This window comes from Nothobranchius furzeri, chromosome 11 (genome assembly GCF_043380555.1).
Source record: "Nothobranchius furzeri strain GRZ-AD chromosome 11, NfurGRZ-RIMD1, whole genome shotgun sequence".
Classification (NCBI taxonomy): Eukaryota; Metazoa; Chordata; class Actinopteri; order Cyprinodontiformes; family Nothobranchiidae; genus Nothobranchius; species Nothobranchius furzeri.
In genome coordinates, this window is record NC_091751.1 from 23,160,730 (window position 1) to 23,180,406 (window position 19,677).

A 19,677-nucleotide genomic window follows, 5' to 3' on the forward strand; every position below is an offset into this window, starting at 1 on the left:
CTGACTGTAAATGAGGGGGAAACGATTTAATCGGATCCTTTTCTTTTCAACATGGTTTAATGTAAAGTTTCATTCAGTACAAACTTTAGTTACACCAATCTAACGAGACAGAGCCTGGACTTGTATTCTGAACAGTTTAAACATGTTTAAACAGAGACGTGCGTGACGCGTCTAAAATTTGCACCTGCTCCGCTATTATGGAAATTAAACTAACAAGATGAATATCATGAAATTATTTTAGGCACAGACAACATCCCCCACACTTTTGAAAAGCTTGCAACGCGCCTGGTCGCTCGTGTACGTCAAAGTTATCTTTCATAAGACGATAATCAATACAACGATTTATATAAAGTGGATCCAGAAGTTGTAGCCCGTCTCTGCCTACAATATTTAGATATTTTTCACCCTGTTGATGGTTTTACTGAGCAGGTGCCACTTTTGTCACACGTTTCTTTTTAAAACATGTTTAGACTGTTCAGAATACAAATCCAGGCTCTGTCACGTTAGATTGGTGTAATTAAACTTTGTAGGTGGGGAAGGTCAGAAAGCAGCTCAGAAGCGCCGATATGATTACGCACAAGCATGACGCGTCAACCCGGTCTCACAGTAAGACCGGGTTGGACCTGTTCAGGTTTATGCAGACAATCTTTACATTTAGAATTGGCATACAGATGTAAAATTAATGCAGTAAAATATAAAGCATTTTATTTAAATATCCATTCATTATTTTACAAGCACAGAGAGCCGCATCAGATGGATGGAGGAGCCGCATGCGGCTCCAGAGCCACGGGGTTTCCGACCCCTGTGCTAGCCTACTTTATTGTCCCCAGCAATTTTTAAAGCCCACTCAAGTGTATGGTTATTGTCCCCAGCAATTCTGAAAACAAACTGACGCCCTTGGTTTGGTTAGATCCTGAGAAAAGACCAGGCACATTAGCATATGAACTTATATCATGCATAAATATCTAGGATATTAATACAATCGATAGAAGTTCATACACCAACTGTCTTGGTCTATATTTTAATCCAAAGATTAATTTTTAATTTAAGATAATTAAATTTAATAGCAAAAGTTTATTTATTGAACAGAAGACTTAATGGTTTCTTTGCTTATTCAATAACCAAATATACACCTTTCTGTGTTTCATTTCAAAGAAGAGTCAGGTTTAAAAAGTTAAGAATTTATTACTAACAATTTTATAGATGACCATTTGAAATGACAATTTAAAGAAATGACAATTTGTAACAGCTTTGATATTAAACTTGTTATTAAAAGCAAACCTGTGTCTGGATGGAAAACTAAAATGAAATGCGAGGTTTGGATGCGTGGATGATCTCAGAAGATTTCTTTCAGAGAGAGAAACGCGTTCTGGGTGAAGAACATTGTTTTGCAGCTAACTGATATTTCTTAGAGAGAACAGCATACAGACGCCATCTGTCGGAAAATGTCTACCTCACCCAGTTCAGGAGACCCTCTGTGGATCCGAGATGTCAGGTGGAGATGGTTTCCGCCGAGCACGAGGTTGGTAGAAGGACCTTAGTGCGACTCAAATCGGTCCTGAGATGTCTCCGGGTCACAACGACTGATGAAACTATTTGCGTCTCAAAATCAGTAACTCTGAAGGAGTTTTACGTCAGCTGGTTACAGGTGCGTTTATTCGGAGCAGTTCTATCGGCGTGACAGAACAGCTTATGAGGCTCAGGCGGCCGACCCTCGTCCTCTGGGATAACTCTCATCGCCACGGAGAGTATCTGCTTGGTTCAAGAACTGGACTTGAGCTGCGGAGAGTTTGGTTTTAACAAAACCTCAGAACACGCCCTCTCAGCAACAGAAAGCTTGTTGTTACGGAGCAAAGACATGTGAGGTGGTGACCTTTACTCTGGATTCAGTTCTGCATGATGTGTACACGTGCCAATGACCTTCTGGTTACTGATCACACATCACTGATTATCATAAATAATAATTATTATTAACCCAAAGAATAATAAGTCATTTCAGTAATTAAATACATTTATACTGAACCATGAAGATTATTTGTGATGATTATTACATGATTGTAATAAACAGTAAAAACAGTTTATTAAAATTATTATTTTAAAATCTTGAAGTGTCCATCTTGTGACGGAACAGCAGACAGATAAAAGATGATGTTTAGCAGACTGCACGGCTCCTGATGGATAATCTGTGGAACAAAAGTTACAGCTTGACCCAGCTGGGGAAGTGTGACCTTTGGGTCACAAATATGAGGCCATTCATGTCGCTACATCATGCTGTCCAAATCCTTATGGAACAATCTTTTGGTTCAGGTGAAGTACACAGGATGGCTCAATCGCAGCTGATCAACAGTCCTAAAGTGGTAGCACATTTAATTTGGTCATGTTTTGCTAACAGCTGCAACAGAAACAAAGCCAAATTTTACACCACGCCTGACATGTGTGCAAAAATTCCTGAGTTTTCGGGTATGTTAAGGCCTCCAAAAAGCCAATTCACTTGGCGGAAGAAAAATAACAGCAGATACAATAGGCCTTTGCGGCGCTTTCGCTGCTCGGGCCTAATTAGACTTATGTGGGTTCCAGCACACAGAGGGGTTGAGGGAAATGAAATTGCAGATTTTTTATGCAAAACAAGCAACACAACTAAACACATGGGTAGAAATTCCATGTGATGTCAAAAAAGTGAAAGCAATGATCAGGAAAAAGATGATGAATGAATGGCAGGAAATGTGGGTGAGGGGAGAAAAGGGAAGGCATTTATTTAATATACAGGGAAAGGTGGGTATGAAGAAAATTATGGAAATTAATAACAGGGAACAAACAATAATATCAAGGTTAAGGATGGGACGCACAGGTTTAAATAGCACTCTTCATTTAATAGGGAAACATCCTACAGGTTTATGTAGGGCAACGATAGAGCATGTTTTATGTTATTGTAGTAAATATGTGGTATATAGAAAAATGTTAAGTGAAAAATTAAAAGTAAGAGGATGTGGAGAATTGAGTTTAAGGACTTTGCTAAATTGGGATTACAGCATTTATAACTTAGTGTTGGAATTCCTTAGGAAAAGTAGTTTAGCTGAAAGAATGTTTTTTTTAGGGTATTCCTCACGCTGACTCACACTCCTACACAGCAGGTGGCAGATATGCACCTTAAGTTGGATGCCACCTGCCATTTAAACCAAAAAGCAGAAGAAGAAAGCTCTGCATTTACTGTTGCTGTGCTGAACTCTCTGCAGGTAGAGGCTGACTTTGCTGTCTCTTAACTGTTTCCTGTAGTTAGTTTGTTTAATGCATTTATTTACTGATTTTTATTGATCTACCGTGGCTGTGCTGAACTCTCTGCAGGTGTGCCAAAAGGGGAGACCTGGAGTCCCTGACCAGAAGGCCAAACGGCCAGATCCAGTATTGAGTCAGACGGCTGAGGACACTGGGCCAATTAGGGGAAGCTCAAGTTGCTTTCACTACCTGGCTTCAGGATGTTGGTTTGATGAAGACAGCTCAACTTCCCCCTGGTTGCTGACTCGTCTTTCTGGCTCTGCTTTATAGGCAAAACCTGCACAGACTGAGATTTTATATGGAATTTTAGCTTTTCAATCATTTTTAATAAATTATCTTTTTGGAAGTGGTCTGATTCTGTGCATCCTTGTCCACATCAGTACTGGTTGGTCAGGTTTACTTCCTGTAACGTCTTGGTTGCTGATCTGCGGTTGTTACAAAAGAACCTTTAATGACTGGAATCAGAACCAGACAAAACACACATCAGACAAGTATGAGTTAACACAAGAGTGGATTTAATTTGAAGTGCTCGTTACATGTCTTTCTGTGGTTTGGAGGTGAAAGGTCACAAAAGACATCATATAGAACCATTTCCACAGACACTAAGTGCCATGATGAAAACAAAACCACAGCAGCAGGAACTAGAACATGCAGTGAGGGCTCTACAGAACCTGTACTGGGACATTCAGACCCATTTGGATCCTGACCGGGCAGCGAGTCTGGTGCCACTGGGATTTTAAACACTTACATTCTACTTTGTTTTTATAAAGTTTTGTAAAATTAATTTTGAGGCTTAAATTAATTTTCCAGTTTTCTTGCCTGGCTATAATCATGGTCAATTTTAAAAAAGAGCACAGAATAGATGAGTTTCTATAAAAATAGAAGACTGACATGTGTAGATACTAAAGTTAGATAAAAAACTTCTTTCCATTTTCTAGTTTGTTTTGAAAACTCTTTTGTGATGAAGATCTGTTTTCCCTCATCAGTCACTCATATTGCATCTTTTCCTTTATTTTGAAATCACCCTTTCATTTAATTTATGAATCTCAATTTAAAAAGCTTTATTTTTTATGAATGCTGTCATTAAACCCACCAGCTGCTGACAGTGAGCAGGGATCCCGTGTCCGAAGACCTGCACGGACATCCTACTAACATGTACAGTACGCGCAAACATTTCATCTTTGTTCATCCTGACTCATGTGGAACTGACCTACATACAGTAAGGGAATACCAGACTCCACTTCATATACCTCTATGTAAGATGCTAATATATCCTGCAGATGTGACTCTGCATGATCAAAGATTGTGTCTTTACAACCTGGAATGAAGAGAAACTTGACAGAAGTCCTGTGGAGAAAGGCTGAGACGTTACCCGTGAGCTCACTGACGTAACAGTAAACGGAGATTCAGGATCTGATAGAAACAGGAGTTTCACCAGCAGAAAACGGGAAGTCTTAGCCTAGTGAACTAGACCAAATTCTTGCTTTGCAAAGTTTGGTCTGGGCACGCTCCATTGGAACCTCCGCAGCTCCTACCAGGACTCTGGCTAGCCAATCACAGCTCTCTAGAGGGGTTTCAAACACATAAAGAGCTGTGATTGGTCCATAATGGTGGGCCAATCATAGTGCTCTATCTGCTTAGTGAACAAATCACAGAGCTTTATCCGCTTTGTGGGCCAATCAGGGCACTCTATATGCCTGGTGGGTGGGATGATGCAACAGAGTGAAACAAGAGTGCGTCACATTCATTGTCCAGTAGAATGTGGAGATCATTTGAAAGACAACGGTAGAACCCGCCCCACAACCGAGAGCCGTCAATGGAGCGTGGCCAGACTAAATAGTACATTTATTTAGTCTGGCTTGCCAGGCTAAGGAAGTCTCTCACTAGTAAAGATGCCATGAACACAACCCGATGTGTGGAGGCACATGGATTTCATGCACATTAGGGGGAGGTAATATTTGGATAATTAACTCACATTTCGTTAACAAGTCTGTTCCTAAGCTGCTCTTCATTCAAACGATTAATAATGTAGAAAGAGGATACAATACTTGTCCAGCTGCTCCCTCTGACACTAGTTACAAACCCCATGATGATGAGAAATGCAGCTCACGGCTCCAAGCAGTTACACCAAGATTGTCCGTTGGGTCCTTAAAACCCGGGCCACACCGTACATACTTCAGGGCTCAGAAAGGACCGCTGCTTGTCACGCCGAGTACTCTAGACAGGTGGCACCATAGACATTATTACGTAGACGCACTATTGTGTGCTGGGGAGAGTAACAGTGTCACCGCCATATTGTGGGGGTTCCTCAATCTCTCAACTAGAGTCAACACAGAGTGAACAACTCTGTGCACCTAATCACGTGGGTCTACCATATTGGGTGGCAAAAGCATAAACAGTGAGCGACACGAGTAGCAAACAAAGGGAAAAGTAGAGCCTGAAGTTATTTTTTGTAATCTTTAGCATTCCTTCAACTAGTTCAAGCCCAGTTCAGTTATCAGATGAAGTAGCGCCTAGGCAGGGCTCATAGAGAGCAGTATGTTAACTAGCTTACTAACATTAGATGAAGTTCTCTCTGCGGCTCTTCACCGATGTAAACTAGTTGCCAATTTTGCCTAAATTCACTCTGCTGGATTTATAACATTGTTATAAACAGTGTTTCACTTTACACCAAAGCTGATTTAAAAAGTCCAGATCCCTACCAGTTTTTGTCGCTGGTGGGGTCACCGAGTTCAGCTGCTGCTCTCACACCGGGATGAGACGAGATCTCTCTGAACGGCGACGCTCGTACTAAATAAATAACGTAATTCTAACACACGTCATGATTATCTCGCTTTCAGTGGACGGCACCGTGGGTCATATCCATCCATTAGGATTATTAATAAGTAGTATAAACTTATCACATTTATGCTGTCCCTGTCTTCTTCATGAAATATATGAACGTTAATCTTACCCAGTAAAACATTTGCTGCAAACCCGTGGATACTTTGAGGGCTGCTAATCCGTTTGATTGATCGCTGCAGTTTATCTCTGTCCTCGGTCTCCATCAAAGTTATTTAGAAAAAAAAACAAGTTGACTTTTTATCCTTGTCTGTTGGTGCAGCCAACCGTGCAGCAAGCTGTAACCATTTTACTGTGAAATCAACTAAATAAAAGCGATAAAAGGCTACAAACTAGCTTGTTTTGACTAGCTTCACTGGAGTTTCAATGTGTGTAAACGGTCTTTTTGCCAACCATCATGACAAAGAGGGCAGTCCCATGAGGGGTGTGACGTCACATGCAAAGGGTCAATATACATTTTTGGCGTAACCTACGATTGCAAAAACTGGCGTACTATTGAAAACCGATTGGATTACTATTAACTTCTCAAGCCTACCTGTTGAAATTTTATATTTTCATTTTGTTTTTTATTTAATTGGTTTAATTACATTGATATTTTAATTATCATGCCATAACATGCATCTGTTTTGTAAATAAACATTATAAAATGGGTTTTAGTTGGTTATGCACCTTCCTCAGTAGAAACAAATGCACTTGGGGCAAACGAGACCCATCCAAGATGGCAGCTAGCCACTACGCCAGTTCGTGGGTCGTCTACGTATACAATGTCTGTGGGTGAAAAACTACGTGGCCCATAATTAGAGCGAGCCAAACTGCATGACTCACTTTAGCAGGACACGCTAACGTCACGAGCATTCTAACTGAAAACTATACATCACTACCCATGATAATGAGAATAGAAAAAAGCGCCACCGTTAACGCTTCCTTATTAAACTCAGAACCAAACTCCAAAAAGTTGTTCATGCGTGTAGCTTCCATTGGTTCTAATTTTGCTATTTGTTCTCTTCACTAGTTTGTCACTTCACTCCATGGCTGTACTTTCATTGGTCGATTGCAGACTAGAGTCGTAGATTTCCGGACTCTGCCTGAAGACTGCTGGAGGTTGAAGTTTGTCCTGAGAGTGCTCAATAAGCTGTGGCTGGTCCGATCACAGACCTGCAAATCACCCTCACGTTGCCGTTTTCAGTCTCAACAAGGGATTTGTCAAGGATGTCCGAATGACAAACGGCATGGCCCGGGCTCAAAGCAGCAGTATCATCATCGGGTTTATGTGAAACATTCCCTGGATCTCTAAATGGGGGCTCTACTCCATCTATAATATCCTCCAATAAGGCTAAGGACGTTTTTGTCCACGATTTAATTTCCACTCTTGAACAAGAAACATTTTAACATCATTGATAGTTTACACCACGCCCACTAACAGACCAATAACTGAATAAATGTGGAATCACCAGATAAGATGTTGGTGTGGAGCTGAGAGAATTCTCACACCACCATGCATCTGGAGTTCTGGAGGATGGCAAATGGCAGGATTTAGTAAACCTGACCTTTGAACATGAGGACCCTGACAATCTGGCAGCTGGAGCAAACAAACTTTACATAAACACCCAAACCCAGTTTTATTGGACCAGAACTCTGACCTTCCTTCTGTCCCCGCTGTAATTAAAACCAGCTAGTTAACGTATGTCTCTAGTTTTAGGACTAACTGTCCCATTAGAACCCGGTCCATGGTTACGCGTGCACTGTCCATCTAGGAGGAAATAATGTCAATAAAACAAAGGATGTCTGTGATGAAACACTAAATTCTGCTGCGTGGAACATAGAGCACACAAAGAGGATCACTAAAAACCTTCAGTGCCACAAGTCTCTGTGGTTCCGATGGGCCAAGCAGTACTACAACATCTACGACAGTCATAGGATGTAAAATCACTCCACGATCTATCTATACACAAACTGTAAAAATAAGTTTTCCTACGGAGGGAAAATAGGGATTTACTGTACATCATCATTCAACTGGGAGGGATGCTCCAGGCCTGAGAAAAATCACCCACAATCCCTTTTGCTGAGCTGACTGATAAAAAAACGTCAACTTCCAAGATTTTCTGAACCAATTCTGGTGATAAGAAAAACTGTAGAAAAATAAAGTTTCGTCACCTCAAGATTAAAAGACCAAATGTCCCGGATGGTTTTCCTTAAAGTCTCCTCACAAACGGGAGACAGAAATTTCCTGTTCTCACTTTTACTAGAAAGATTAGCTTTTTTTTTTTTTTACATTTCTTTTTTATTTTTATTCAAAATTCCAGCAGTGGCTCCACTGGCAGGAAATGGAACTAGAGATGGATTGTTGGGAATTGTGGATAGGTTCTTTGGAATTTCCTGGCATCTGTTTCCCTCATTCCAAACTCAGTCGTTGGACTTGTTCCTTCTGAGGTTTTGCGTTGAAGGCGGGGCAGCAGGACAGGCCGGGCCACCAAGGTAAAACCTTCTTATGGAGACGCTGGATGGGGCGGGGCTTCAGAGGGGCTGAGATCCAGCTGGAAATAATGGAAAATAATGATAGGAGACAATCTCATATGATCTTATATCTATGACAGTGTATTCATGTGAGTGAATACCAGTTACCCCCACGTGTGTGTCTAAGTCAATAATCTAAACACACACATTTTACGTCGTAGACATTCTGACTCCAGCTGAGTTTAAACCCCAGCCCTAACCCTAACCCACGACACCTTAAGGTTGGTTTATGCTTGACGCGTCCGCGAGGTCCGCACGGCTCCGCGCGGAAAAGTTGCGTCATTTTAACAACCACGCCCCTCCGCCGCGCCTCCGCACGGCCCAGAATTTCCGCAACGCGCACCTCGGAAAATTTCTAACCACGCGGACGCGAAAAAACATGGCGGACCGGCAAGAACTAGTACGGCAGAGGTTCGTAAATACAGACATTTGTATGGTTCAGCTCTCAGAGATCACCGTGATCAACATGTTGTTAATAATTCTTGGAGAGAAATAGCTCGCACTGTCGGAAAAGACGAGAACGCTGTTAAAAATGCTGAAATGCCATGTTGTAAACAGTAATTTTTACTTCTACTATGGTGTAGTGTTGGATGCATGTTGTAGAGCTCCATACTGCCCCGTTCAGTTTGGGAGAATATTGGCTCACCGCAGAGACAAGCCGCACGAACCATAAACACTGCAAGTTGTGAAGCGCATTCCAGCCGCGAGCCGCATCACCGCGCGGAAAGTGAATGCGTCAAGCATAAACCAAGCTTTACACACTCTGTCATGAGCCCCAGCTCACAGCACTCCAGCTCCACTCCCTCAGCCAAGCCATCAGCACCCTAATCTCCTTCACCTGCTCCATGCGATCACCTCATCCTGCTCACCTGGTTCCACAGCTATAAATTCACCAGCCAGCCACCAGTTCCCTGCCAGATTATTGAACGCATTTTCCAGTAGATTCTCCAGCACTCTAAACCCTGCCTGAACCAAAGATCCTAACCTCACTTCTGAACCTTGACCTACCCACGTGCCTGCTTCCTGACTGGATTATCTCAGAGCTTCTGATCTTCTGGACCCCTGACCTCGGATCTGCTTCACGGACTCTGCCTCTGGATTACCCCTCCTGCTTTCGTCTCGGATCTCTCCGGCTCTGACCCTTGCCTCGTCCCGACCAAGCCTCTGCCTGCTTCCTACAGTCTGGGTAATAACAGTCAAGCCCTGACTCCAGCAAAAATAAACTTGTTCAAATTGCCGGACTGTGTCTGGAGTTTTCACGGGTCTCCAAGTCTGCTCAGCTCGTAACGCACTCCCTATTTTTCAAGTGGTTTCAGCTCATTGCCCCTAATGAGCATAGACAAGGATGTAGAAAATCTGGCTTTGCTGTTTGGCTTGTTTAGCTTTAGCCAAAAAAATCCACCCGCGTGAAGATTAAGATGAAAGTCAGGTTTTTCTACTTTGTGTAAAAGATGCAGTTAGAAACCTGGTTTTATTTAGGATTCTAAACGTGTACAGTCCACTCCAGAATTATAAATAACAAAAAAAGGAATAGTGAAAATGTGCTGGGCTCAAATCCAGTCAAACTTCAGATGCAAGCAAATTTGGCTAAATTCTACGGATGTAAGAAAATACCGATACACTGAAATAGCGCCATATTTCATGTCTCTGTTTTTTTCTTGCAAATTTACATGCAAACATTTCATGTATTTCTTTTCTGTGGTGCTTTCGATGGTTTCTCAGTCTAAGCTGATCTCATTCCTGTACAAACACCCAATAGGGCTCTGAGATCCCTTGTAAACAACCAGCTGGTAGAACCACGTGTCAGACCACATGGTGGAGATGCATTTAGTTACTGTGCTGCCCACATGTGGAATCAGCTTCCCCATGATCTCAGACCTGCCCCAAACCTAGTGTTGTTTAATAAACAACTAAAAACCCTAATGTACTCATCAGCCTTTAAATGAATTGTTTCTTATGCCATGTCGTCTCCACTGTTATCTGCTCTGTAACTGTGTCTTCCCCTTTAAGCTCTAAACTGTAATTCCATCTGTGTGTATTTTAATTTGTGTTTTTGTTGTTTTCACATCATGTCATGATCGTTGTAAAGCACGTTGAATTGTCTCCGTGTTTGAAATGTGCTCCACAAATAAAGCTGCCTTGTCTTGCAATTCAAATGCCTACCACTAGTGTGTACCTTCATTCTAAAATCTAGTGATAACACTGGATGTGTCGTAAGCCGGGCGTACACTGTGCAACTTTTTCACTTTTTTGAGCCGATTTTCCACTCGTGCGAAAATCCACAAGATCGGGGCGAGTTTTGCGCCGAGCGTCGTGTACAGGGGGTTACGAGAGGCGATTAACACCACGTGACCAGCTACCGATCAGCAATTGTGAGCTCGCACGGACTTCTGGCATGTTTGAAATTTTGCTCGTCCCTCGTGAGGGTATCGCACTGTTGAAGCGGCGCTGCGAGCAGCTGCGACCCAAAAAGTACCAGAACCGCTCACGGCGCATGCGCAATCATGCATCAGCACCGCCCGCCTGCTATTTCCCTAATAGCACACATTGTTCGTTTTTGTTTCTACACGTTTTTTTACTCACAAAGGTTGTCAAGAAAGCGTGTTTGTCGTGTTCATGTCAAATTAAACTGATCACAAAACACAGATTTACTTTCTTTATTTTGTTTTCCTCATCCAACCCCCATAAATCCCTGTGTGTCCCCCTGCAGCACTCCCGAAGGACAACAGGCAAAACAAGACCAAAAGGTCTGACGTGCTGTGTACAAACTGCTATTTTTAGCATATTTTTAGGTCCAACGTGTTGCTGCCAGACGTACAGTGTGAGCAGTCAGGTCGCATCCGAGAACTGGGTCGTGCAGTGTGAGCGCATGACTCGTGAGATCTGCTCTGCGAGGAAATCGTACAGTTTGAGCTGAAGCCGAGTGCTACGAGTGAAAAAGTCGCACAGTGTCCGCCCGGCTTTAGATGCGTCTTAGCCTTAGTTTTCCAGTTAAATTTAGTTTTAAAATTTGTAAATATCGTCTGACTTTTAGTATGACAATACATCGCAGTGGTCCGCAAATGGCACCCCGTGGGCCACGTCCGGCCCGCGAGCCCTCTCTTTGTGGCCCCAAATCCCGCGTGCACCCCCCACCCTCACCCCCAATGGCCGACCGGGAGGTTTAGGATAAAGCTGAGGAAAATAATCAAATAATCAATGCATGAGATGCGGGCATAAATGGTTTAGCATCATAGAAGAGTACCATAATCAGTTAGAGTGGAATGTAGTTGTGTGATTTTAACGGCGGCACCAGCGCAGCATCCAGATCTGTCAGAGCGGTGTTCTCCACATTTACCGGGTAGGAAACTTTGATCTGCCTTTATGTGGTTCTGCAGGGCTGAGCGCTGGAGTTATAACCCGAGACCGAACCAGAATCCAATCAGCCCGACCGGTTCTGTTGGATTTGGGCTGTAAATTATGTTAATTGAGCGGGTCTTCGCGCGGCGCACTCCTGTCGCTCGCTCAGCGACTGAGAGAGAGAGAGAGAGAGAGAGAGAGAGAGAGAGAGAGAGAGAGAGAGAGAGAGAGAGAGAGAGAGAGAGAGGGAGATTGTCTCTCACACAAGAGAGAGGATCGGAGGACGCTCCTCCAAACACGTGTTATTATTTTCATAATTTCATATTGTTTCTCCTGGAAGCGCTCAGTCAGACCGAGTGCTGTGATGTCGGGAGATCCGGTCTTGGGGAGGGGGCGGGGTCAGTGACGGCGGCTGCAGCGTAATCATCTGTCTCTTTTATTTAGGGACACGGAGAAGTTAAAAGGAGAGAGAAATAGAAGATAGAAGTTCTTGTTCCACTTCATTCTTTTGTTTCATGATGATAAACTGATGTTAAATTCAGCTTAAAGAGAAACTGGGAGGAAGCTTTGGTTCATTTTAAGTTACAGGGGGTCTTGTCTCCTATCTGCTCCTCCAGAGACAGCATGGGCATGAGGGTCACATGGTGAGGGTCACACAGGACAGGTTAGTGCAGTCGCACAGCCGAGCTGGAGGGGGACAGGTGCTGTCCTTCTTTATAATGCAAGCTTGTGTGTTATGTGCATTACAGCCAGCAATCCAAACAGCAGCACCCCCCCCCCCCCCCCCCCCACACACACACACACACACACACACCCGGCCCTCTTGCTTCTGGGTCTTTTTTGTGTGTGGCCCTTGGACCATTGTAATTGAGGACCCCTGATATATCGCATCGTCTCTCCTGTATGTGATATATTTATCGTATCGCCACATTGTTGCCAACACACACCCCGTACTAAATACCTTAGTTAAAATACTCTAAATTCAATAACACACCGTGAGTTTGTCAAATTAAACTGGATATTATTTCATAGTCTGCCCAGGGGACCCGTTTCTAGAACAGTTGCAGTGTGAACAGAAAGTCAGGTGAGTGAGAGCTGATGCAGGCTTAACTCACATTCTCATTCAGGGCTGATCTCCGTCTCCTGGTGAACGACCACTTTGGTGACGGACATGTCTGGGTGCTGCTCTTTAGCCTCTTTAATGGCTTGAGCCAGAGCCTGACCGGAACCAAACACAGACACAAAAACTGCTTTAGGTTAAAATGATCCACCTCGAAGCTGCCTTCAGCACACGTTTGTAGCTGAACAGAGAAATAAATAGACTTGATCTTTTTCTCGTGTCTCTGAAGAATCAGCATGCCAGACCAGACAGGTCACTGACTAGGGACCTGAGGTTAAACTAATCATTGACTTCCTACAGCTGGATGGGAGGAGCTAAAAAAATAAAATCTAAGCAGAAACGTTCACTTATGTCAGTAACTTATCTTAAAAGGCGAGACTCGTTACATGTAAAGCCAGATATTTTAAGCATTTATTTGTTATAATTGTGATGATTATGACTTACAGCTGAAGATAACTCCACATTCCTAATCTCAGACGATTAGAAGATCTAAAACTGTTAAATATTCTAGACTCAAAATGTCTGTCTAATCAACTAATGAATGCAGAACACCTGCAAAGGGTTCACGAGCCTTTAGATGGTCTCTCAGTCTAATTTGAATTACTGACATAAATAGACTTTTGCACCATATTGTAATTTTTGAGATTCACCTGTAAGATTCCACAGTCTGCTGGTTCTGGTTCTAATCCGGCCCACGTTTAGAGATGGAGCAAGTGGGAATGGAAGGAGAGAAACTAAGACTTGACCTGACTCATCTCAGATGACTTGGCATTGACAAAACAAGGTCAGATGGTAAATGGCCTGCTTTTGTAGCACCATCTTAGGGTTCTACAATCCTCCAAGGTACTTTACTACACAATCAGTCCTCCATCCATTCACACGCTGGGGAAGATGAGCTACAATGTAGCCACAGCTGCCCTGGGGTGCACTGACAGAGGCGAGACCTGACATACACAGGCGCCACCGGTTCCTTCGACCACCACCAGCAGGCAAGGCAGGTTAGGTTTATTGCCTGAAGTCACAAGCATTCACTGGTGATAGCCAGGATCAAACCTGCAACCCTGTGGTTACTGGACTACCTAACCCTAACCATTAAATGAAAATGATGAATAATAATGAATGGTCTTTCTCTGAAAAGAAACTCTCATGCTCCTGTTTCCGGATCTAGAAACTAACCAAAGGAGAGGGGAGCAGAAAACAGCAGCATTTAGAGCCTTACTCTTTATTATTTATGATATTCTAACATCTCGCCTCTGATTGGATAACAGCAACGCCACTCTACCGCTGACTCTATTTGCTCTGCAAATAAAATTAGCCCGGAGGAGTTCTGCTGTATGTTGGAGCTGCTAATGTTAACGATTAGCTTCTACTAGCCAACACGTGCTCTGCTCTCTCCTGGATGCTAAAACAACAACAGCCTTTCCGCTGTGAGCCAAGATGGTTGATTCCACGAATGCTTATTTTCAGCGTGGCAAAGATCTGAGTGGCTTTTCTAATCCGAGTGCTTTCTCATCTATTTGATATTGATGGCTAATGCAGGAGAAAGGTGTAGGAGACTATTTTCTTGGTCAGTCTGCATGAAAAACTCGGAGCGACTGATCATTTTTCAAAAGTAAAAGACAGTTTCTCAGTAAACCTCGTCTCTAAATAAATAGCTGAAACTACAGTAAAGGAACTGATGCTACCAGGTAGCTGCTGCCATGAATCGGAAATGGGTTCTAGTTCATTACCTTATCGTGATCTATAGCCGTGTCTCCAGTGATCACAATCCTCTTCTCAATTCGAGTCTCCGAAACTCCACCTTTCACCGTCTGAAGCAACACAACCACACATACACACACACACACACACACAGAGAGAGAGAGAGAGAGAGAGAGAGAGAGAGAGAGAGAGAGAGAGAGAGAGAGAGAGAGAGAGAGAGAGAGAGAGAGAGAGAGAGAGAGAGAGAGAGAGAGAGAGAGAGAGAGAGAGAGAGAGAGAGAGAGAGAGAGAGAGAGAGAGAGAGAGAGAGAGAGAGAGAGAGAGAGAGAGAGAGAGAGAGAGAGAGAGAGAGAGAGAGAGAGAGAGAGAGAGAGAGAGAGAGAGAGAGAGAGAGAGAGAGAGAGAGAGAGAGAGAGAGGTCTAATAAATAAGGTCTAATGTGAACAGTTGTCCCTCCAGCAGAGACAAGGTAGTCTGGACTTGTCATTGGGGTTATGGTAGATTCTACAACCCCCCAATGCGCTTCACAACACGTCCAGTTATTCAGCTGTTCACACGCTGGTGGTGATGAGCTACAACATAGTCATTTTAAGGATTTAGCTCAAGTTTAATGAGTGCAGGTGTCTCTTGTCTCTTTAGCCTTCAGACTCTCTCCCGGCTGGACGTGAATCTCATCCCGGTTCCAACTGCAGTTATGTCTCCAACAGTGACAGTTCAGCAGCTTTAAACTCAGAAGGGACTTTTAGCGGTTAGCTGAACCTGATTGGGGAAGAATAAAATCCCACCTCCTGAATGTTCTGTGTGGTTTGTGTTTTACAGGAGTGCTGGTACCAGACTTGACCAAAACCAGACCTGACTGGCACCGGCACCATCTCAGACGATAAATGGGCACGCCTCGTGATTTGTAACTCACCTCATGTTTTCGAAAATTCATGCATCATTCATCTTAGACATTTGGCTGAGATTCAAAGTCGTACAAGGAGACAAAGCAACTGGCGTGACATCACAGTAATGCTTTGATTTGATTGGTTGATATGGGGAGCTGTTAGTGATGTGCACACACCTTGGTAATCTGGGTGGTGGTGGTGGTGCTGATGGTCTCCGAGGTGATGGTCTGGGCACTGAGCAGAACTCCTGAGTCCTTCTCTGGAACAGCGTCCACAGGCTGCTGGAGACACAAGTGAGCCAAGACTTTTTAATATTATCCATCTGGACCAGTTTGTGACAGCTAAGGGTCACCAGGACCCGAGACCTTTCCCGGCTGTCAGTAGGCAGCTTTTGGGGTCACAATCGTTAGAAGTCATTATGCAAGAGGCGGGTCTACAACTGGAAAGGTCACCAGTCACTGGGTTAGATGTTACCAGACCAAAAGCCTCAGACTACCCTTATCTTAACAATCCTTCAGAAGGATTTGGGGTGTGGCCCTAAGTTGTTCATGAGCTTAAACATTACTCAGCATCATTAGGAGTAAAGAATCCAATCATAGCTAATTGAACTTGCTATAAATGAGTCTGAAAAATCTCCTTAGCAAAGTCGAGACGCCAACCTGTAGTCTGGAATTCCAAGTGCATGCTATGGTCAAAGATCATACCAAAAACACTGATAAGTGAGCAGAGTGAGGAGCAGCAGATCAGTGAAGACTCTGAGAGGCCATGGGTCTTGTATATATTTAACCCCTCACCATGAGCCTGTCTTTAGGTAACAACTGATTCCAGACTTCAGATGACTAACATGAGTCCAGAGCCGTTCCCTGGACCGTACTCACCTGAGCTGACTCATATGTGATGGTCTTGGTTTCAGTGTGGACTAATGGGATGTCCCTGTAGGCCACAGTTCCTCGTAGGGAGTTGGTGACATCTGAGATGGTGACTGTCTGGGCCTTCAGCACAGGAGACTGAAAGATCAGATAAAGAGCATCAACTCAGTGATTGTTTCAGCAAAACTGTTTACACACACATGTACACTGAACACTGAGCCTTGGGGGGTCCAGCAAGCCCAATACTGGGACCCTATTTTCTGTTTATATTCTGCCTTTTGAGTGATATCCTGCATTAATGTGGCATTGGTTTTCACCTATATGCTGATGATTGCATACTATACTTCCCTCTGCTTAAGTCAGGTCATCGCCCTATTAAAACTCTCTTGGATTGTTTGGCTGAGGTCAAGAGATGGACGTCTGAAAACTTGTTGCGACACTGCAAAGGCAGTGACCCAAATGACTGTATTGATATCTCTATGGTCAGTGGCGTGTCCAGATATGTTAAAATGGGGTGGCCCGGGTAGTGCACTTCTTTATGCATGGGTGGCACCAATGGTTATGATTTTTTTTCTACCCCAAGCATTTTGTAGACAAGTCTATTTAATGGGAATTCAGTGGGGTGGCCAATCAGATTCCAAGGGTGGCATGTGCTACCCCAGGCCACCCCCTGGACACGCCCCTGTCTTTGGTTGACTGTGATGATTTTAGTTCTGTGAGAGTAAAAGTATAAATAATTCTTATATTCTAACAAATAGGATAGAATAAAGAACTGACCAGTGTGAGTGAAGGGCAACTTGTGACTTGGCTGTAACGGGAATTTTGGCTAACAATTGGTTTCAGCAGACTATCAACGGTTCCAGTTACCACCTGAGGGGAGAAGGACAGTGTTTTTTGGGAATCAGCAGTGAATATCAGCTTTGTGTGGAATACAAGAGGAGGATCACATGCTAACAGTCTAATGCTTTATGGTAATGCTTTACATTGTATTTTGTGGGGTGATGGGGACTGCCCCCATCACATGATGGAAATTGTGCCTAATTGCTTGTGTTTGAAAATCAATAAACGGCCTGCTCAGAAGAGCAGCAGTTAGAACATACAGTCAGGGGGCTGGGTGTGTGTTCTCCCAGCAGATGAAACTAAAAACACTTGAGTGGATTACTGTATAGGCGCCGTCTTGGGGGCGGGTCTAAAGCTATGGAACAAGCTTTATTCGTTGATCAGATTGTTCATCTGAGGTGGTTTTTAAAACAAGACTTATTTTATGATCTTTTGGTTTGCTTTTACTTGTTGTTTTACTTGATTCATTGTTTTTTGTGCTTCTTTTATGATTGATTCTGTTTTATTTAGGTCTGTACAACATTTTGGTGGAATGTTTTACGTAAGTAAGGTGCTCTGTAATTAAGAATAAAGCTGAGTTGAGTAAAAGTTCAGAGTTGTTTCGTTTGTGATCTTTAAGTTTATTTACGTCAGGTCCCTCAGTGACCCAGTGACTTCTTCCAGGTTCTAGGACTCACCGCCGGCTGCAGCTGGCCGTTGATGCTCAGCGTGCGGAGGGGCGAGTTTGTGGACAGACGCTTGTCCCACTCACTGGGCCGGGGTTCTGGTACCGACTCCATAAAGCTCCTCTTAAGCTCGCTGATACTGGTGTGGTGGCGCATGATCTCGGTCTGAGTTTTATCCACATTCTTCAAGAAGAAACATTAGAAACATTAGAGCAGAGGACAAGAAGAAGAGCAGCAGATGGTGTTTGGGATCATCAGAACCAACGACTGACAGAGACACCATGTTTCTAGATTTACTGAATAATGAAAGGACGACAAACAAGAAACGGACAAATAATGGATCAGTCCGACTGGAAAAGGAACATCCAGGAATAACATGTCACTCAGAACCTTTATGGACTAGACCTTCTCACCTGTCACAGGTGGCAAAAGGAAATAAGATCATCCATTCTAATCTGTCTTTGACACTAAAATAAATGAGTTTTTATGTGTTTAATAACAGTAGAAGAACACAGGACTGTCTCTGCCTGGGGCTCTGGGCCAAAATGTAGCCCTGTGACCTTCTCAGGCACCTCAGACCTACCCAGGGTCAGACCCTGAAACCAGCTGGTTGGCCTTTAAACCCCACCCCCCCACCCCTCTCCAATCCACCTCAAACCTTCCTAGGAATTACCCTCCTGTTGAGACCTCTGCTCTGTGCTCTGGTTAATAACTTACTCTCTTGATCAGTAGAAGGGTTGTCACGGTAACTGGTGTAGCGGTAAACCCCGGTAAAAAAGTTGACAATAATAATAACCACCTTGTTCTTAAAAAAACTATATTATCTCGGTGGATTACCGTGGCTGCGGTGTAGGCGCGGTGATCCTTACCAGCCACCGTATCATCTGCTGAAGTTGCAGGTGTTCCGGGAATTTCTCCTACCCCGTAAACCCGTTGTTACTGAGCATGTGCACACATGCACACAACATAAAAGGGGAATGCTACTCCGCTGTCATATTTGCAGGAAAACAGATAAGTAGTAAGTATTAGTACTTTTTATTGACATTGATACTTGATTTTTTTTTTGGTTAGGGTTAGAGTTATGGTTAGGGTTAGGGTTTGTGTCATGTAAAACACCGTAAAATTATCCTACGGGTAGGACGTTTTGCCAAAGTCGGACGTTTTCTCAGAACACCGGCGGCACTTTGTTGTTTACAACCAAAACTTTCTTAAAGCTGAAGCTGAAATAATGGCCAAAGGAGGAGACGGCAGCGCTCAGGAGGACATTTATTATCCCTCAAAGAAGACAAAGTGGGAAGTATGGTCATTTTTTGGATATTTGAAGAATAACGAGGGACAGTTGATAGAAGACGGCTATCCTGTTTGCAGCACGTGCAGAAAAAGTGTCTGTGAAAGGCAGCAACGCTTCAAATCTCATGACACATCACCCACAACTCTACAGTCAACGCAAGGCAAGCTAACGTTAGCGTTTTAGCTCAAATGCGTGATCCGAGGATTTGGATTGAGGGAGAATACAACGAGTCGCTATATAAAGCAGCCACAGCGCCGCTACCTGCATATGAACCGTGTCGCGGACACCCCCATGTTGAAATGACGCTATGCATTACGGGGCTCCCAGGGGCAGATAA

General features: G+C 43.6%; 1 protein-coding gene across 2 annotated transcripts in view; it reads right to left on the reverse strand.

The window, feature by feature from the left end:
• Window positions 1–3,767: 3,767 nt before the first annotated feature.
• The window catches only part of epb41a (erythrocyte membrane protein band 4.1a), a 46,170-nt gene continuing 30,260 nt past the window's right edge, over window positions 3,768–19,677 (reverse strand). Inside the window, exons 16-22 of one of the 2 annotated variants that reach the window (XM_070556230.1) lie at window positions 18,062–18,232; window positions 17,322–17,414; window positions 16,554–16,682; window positions 15,852–15,956; window positions 14,818–14,898; window positions 13,083–13,185; window positions 3,768–8,648 (exon numbers count right to left, since the gene is read on the reverse strand). In XM_070556230.1, the coding sequence (XP_070412331.1) occupies window positions 13,087–13,185; window positions 14,818–14,898; window positions 15,852–15,956; window positions 16,554–16,682; window positions 17,322–17,414; window positions 18,062–18,232 (678 nt within the window). In that variant the 3' untranslated portion in view covers window positions 3,768–8,648; window positions 13,083–13,086. The remainder of the gene's footprint in view (window positions 8,649–13,082; window positions 13,186–14,817; window positions 14,899–15,851; window positions 15,957–16,553; window positions 16,683–17,321; window positions 17,415–18,061; window positions 18,233–19,677) is intronic. The other variant, XM_070556231.1, reaches the window with a different exon arrangement.